Here is a 3,276-nt window from a genome sequence, read left to right as displayed (position 1 = left end):
GCTGCTGAAGAAAAAGAATGGAAGGGGCAGGCACCAGAGGGGATGAGGGTAATACAACAGGAGCATGAGGCAAGAAGAGAGAGCACAAGCAATGCAGTAAGAATAGACACAATGCCAAACGGAAGCAGTGGGAATGCAAACTTAAGAGGTAGCTGAAATGAAGGCCACTAAACCAAGAAAAAGCATCCAAGACAGAACTAGCCAGAGAAGGTAACATACCAACAGGAACATTAAAAAAGAAAAAAAGACTTTACAAGCTGCTGTTTAGCAGCAGAACAAATCAATGAAAAACAGTGCACAAAGAAATCCACAGCAAGATGAACCAGTTACAGCTGTCAGTGGAGAGAATGTCCATCTTGAAGCAGTAGGCAAAACTGGTTACTTCTTGTTACTCAATTTTTACAGGTAGCAACAGGCAGCAGAGACTGGAGAGCTGTTTACAGCTCTCTGGTGCACAAAGCAGAGCCTCAGAAGAGATTTTCAGATTGCAGAAGTGTTTGACTTCAGAGACAGTCATGTGCAGACTTGCTCTTTCTGTTTATCGTGCCAACACATTCCTAATTAGGTATGCTGACCGCTTTGTTCTCCAAGGTGAGGAAAGGAGGGCATCCTTACACTCCATGTACTTCATCATAAGCATCAAGTTTGCCTTAGTAGCAGAAACGTGACTGATGACCCCTGCAGAGTCAGCAGAGCTCCATAAAAGTGTATTTGATTTTCTTTCTGCTTTTGCACTAAACACAGGGCTATGAGCTAATTTAATCCGGGTATTTGTCCAGCCTTGCTAGATTCTAATTACCATCTGCCTCTTGTGTGAAATCCTGCTGAGGACAGCAGCTCCTCAAATGCTGGCAGCCTTCAGAATGAAAGTGTCACTGGCAGTTAGCTACAAGTCAAGGCTACTCAGATGGCAGGTAACCAGACTGCAAGGCTGGCAGGCAGGAGTTTCTAGGCTGGTTCTTCTAGTTTGGTTTGGGGGTTTGGTTTGTTATTTTTTGGTGTGGTGGGTTTTGTATTTTGGTTGGTTGGTTGGTTTCTCTCCTCCTTTCCGGGTGAGTAAGTTTGACCATTTGAAACGTGCCACTCCAGAGAAACACCATCTTTGAATGCAATTGATGCCAGGCAGACTCACCAACTGAACACGGGGCACAGAAGAGACCACTCCTTAGATTGTACTTCCATTAGCAGATGTTGTTTTCTCTCCACAATATACTGCTATCCTTCCCACACATTCCACCTACCTTCCTGAAGACAGAGCCACATCTTTCAGCGCCATCAGAAGACTCTCCCCTTCCACATATGCAAAGGATAAATTGATGCATCCTACACACAACAATTGAAGTAGACAAAAAAAACACCTTCTATCAGCTGAAACTCAGGACAAATCCTACTCCATGGTACTTGCACAGTGTGTAGCTGAAGTGCATTAGCCAGTCATGGCCATTAACACTGCAGAGCTAGAGAGTTATAACAGGCTCAGATTTCGCTGATGTTACCTGGATAGCGATGCTCTCTATCTCCATTCATAACCACATCAGGAACTTCACTCATTATTTTTGCGACTAGTCGTTCTGCCAGTTGCGAGATTCGCTTATGGTCATACTAGCAAAGAAACCAGAAAAGAGACCCCAACAGTAAACTGAGTACAATTTGACCTCAAACTGCTTGGTGTCACCAGCCACAAGCAGACTGAAGTAGCTGGGTTTGGTTAAACTAGAGAAAGAACACACCTGAAACTTAAAAAGAAACTGTCAAACTTGTCCTACGCTACAGACTGTTTTAAAAGAGAATTATCAGTTTGGTCCTAGCTAGCTCAGCCTTCAGAAGTATTCCAAGCCATTCGGAAAGATCTGTATATACGAGCATCCAAACTGGCTTTCATAAAGCACTGGGTTCTTTGTGTTTAAAGACAAGTTAGGTAACGCGTAAGATGACGCATTTTGCAACACAAGAAAGGGCAGCTATTATGGCAAGTGGCCCTTACTTCCCCAGGGACTCTCAAACTGTACTATAATAAAACACGGACTTGCAAATGACTGCGAACTCCGCTTTTACAACATGCAACCTATGCAATGAGAACTGCCCAGGTGCAGTGTCTCGTTCTGCACTAAAAAATGAGGTCACTTACACTAAAAAGCACTAAGGTATGGTATCGGCTCCAGTGCACAGCAACAGCCGGACGCACACATTCAGTTCATGCTTGTGTACGCGCTCGAAAAGGCTTTAGAATAATGCAAGGCTAACTCGAATATTACGTGGTTTAGAAACACCAAAACTCTGCCAGGCAAGGAAGACAATCCAGATCTGAGGCTCATGCAGAATTCAGGCTCTGCAGGTTCTCCAGCCTCTAACCAAGCTTCCACAACCACCCAGCTCAGATGGTGGATCTCTGCCTGTCTCCCAGAAAGAAGCTTGATCATATGTGTACATCAGATCTCTGGCATACACATCCCACTGGCACTATACTAAAGGATTTTTGTGCTCCAGCTGAAAGGAATGCATTGATGCTCACAAACAGACACAGCAGCACACAGAGGCTTAGACACCGGACCTAGCAAATAAACTTTACTGTCCAAGCCAGGAAACCAAAAATTCTTAGTTGCAACGCTGCAGTAAACTTGAACTTATATACATTTAATAGGCATGGCCATGGACCAGGAAGTTTTGGTGTTTTTTTCCAATATACGTTACATAAACATGATTTATTCCATTTCAGAGTTGCTGCGAATGCACGTGTGTAGAATGGAGAGATGAGTACCGGCACTTACAGCCATACTTCACTGAAGCTGTCAACTGTAAAGCTGTTGTAAAAAACCATGATTCATACCACTTCAAGAAAAAAAAGGAACTTAAGACAGCTGAAAATCAACTTCCAATTACCCAAAAACATCTATGAAGATCACAAAATATTTACTTAATGTTAAAGCACAAGAATCAAATTTAATTCAGGCACGTGGACACAAAAAGACCTACGGAATCTAAGACCTAACTGGCCCTGTAATTTTATTTTCTGGAGTCCAGGACAACTATCTTCTCCCACATACCTCCATCTCTTGCTGTGCCACTTCACACGCTGCCCCCAGGCCCACTGCTAAAGGCGTGGGCACCGTCCCGGAGCGCAGTCCTCTCTCCTGGCCTCCCCCACTTTGCAGGGGTTCTAGCCTGACACGCGGTCGACGGCGAACATAGATAGCACCAACCCCTGAAAACAAGAAAACCTGGTTTAGGATTGTTGTGGTTTGACCTCGGCCAGCAAAATACCACAAAACCACTCTC

At 44.2% G+C, this 3,276-nt stretch overlaps 1 protein-coding gene across 1 annotated transcript in view; it reads right to left on the bottom strand.

Moving 5' to 3' along the window:
• The window catches only part of LOC104514121 (cysteine desulfurase, mitochondrial-like), a gene marked incomplete at its 5' end in the record, with an annotated part of 4,690 nt that extends 1,472 nt beyond the window's left edge, over nt 1-3,218 (bottom strand). Inside the window, 3 exons of the mRNA XM_010157683.1 lie at nt 1,242-1,323; nt 1,497-1,602; nt 3,045-3,218. Of these exons, the coding sequence (XP_010155985.1) occupies nt 1,242-1,323; nt 1,497-1,602; nt 3,045-3,218 (362 nt within the window). The remainder of the gene's footprint in view (nt 1-1,241; nt 1,324-1,496; nt 1,603-3,044) is intronic.
• Nucleotides 3,219-3,276: the final 58 nt, after the last annotated feature.

This window comes from Eurypyga helias, unplaced genomic scaffold, assembly GCF_000690775.1.
Source record: "Eurypyga helias isolate BGI_N326 unplaced genomic scaffold, ASM69077v1 scaffold36078, whole genome shotgun sequence".
Taxonomy (NCBI): domain Eukaryota; kingdom Metazoa; phylum Chordata; class Aves; order Eurypygiformes; family Eurypygidae; genus Eurypyga; species Eurypyga helias.
This window is presented reverse-complemented; position numbering and strand designations above follow the sequence as displayed.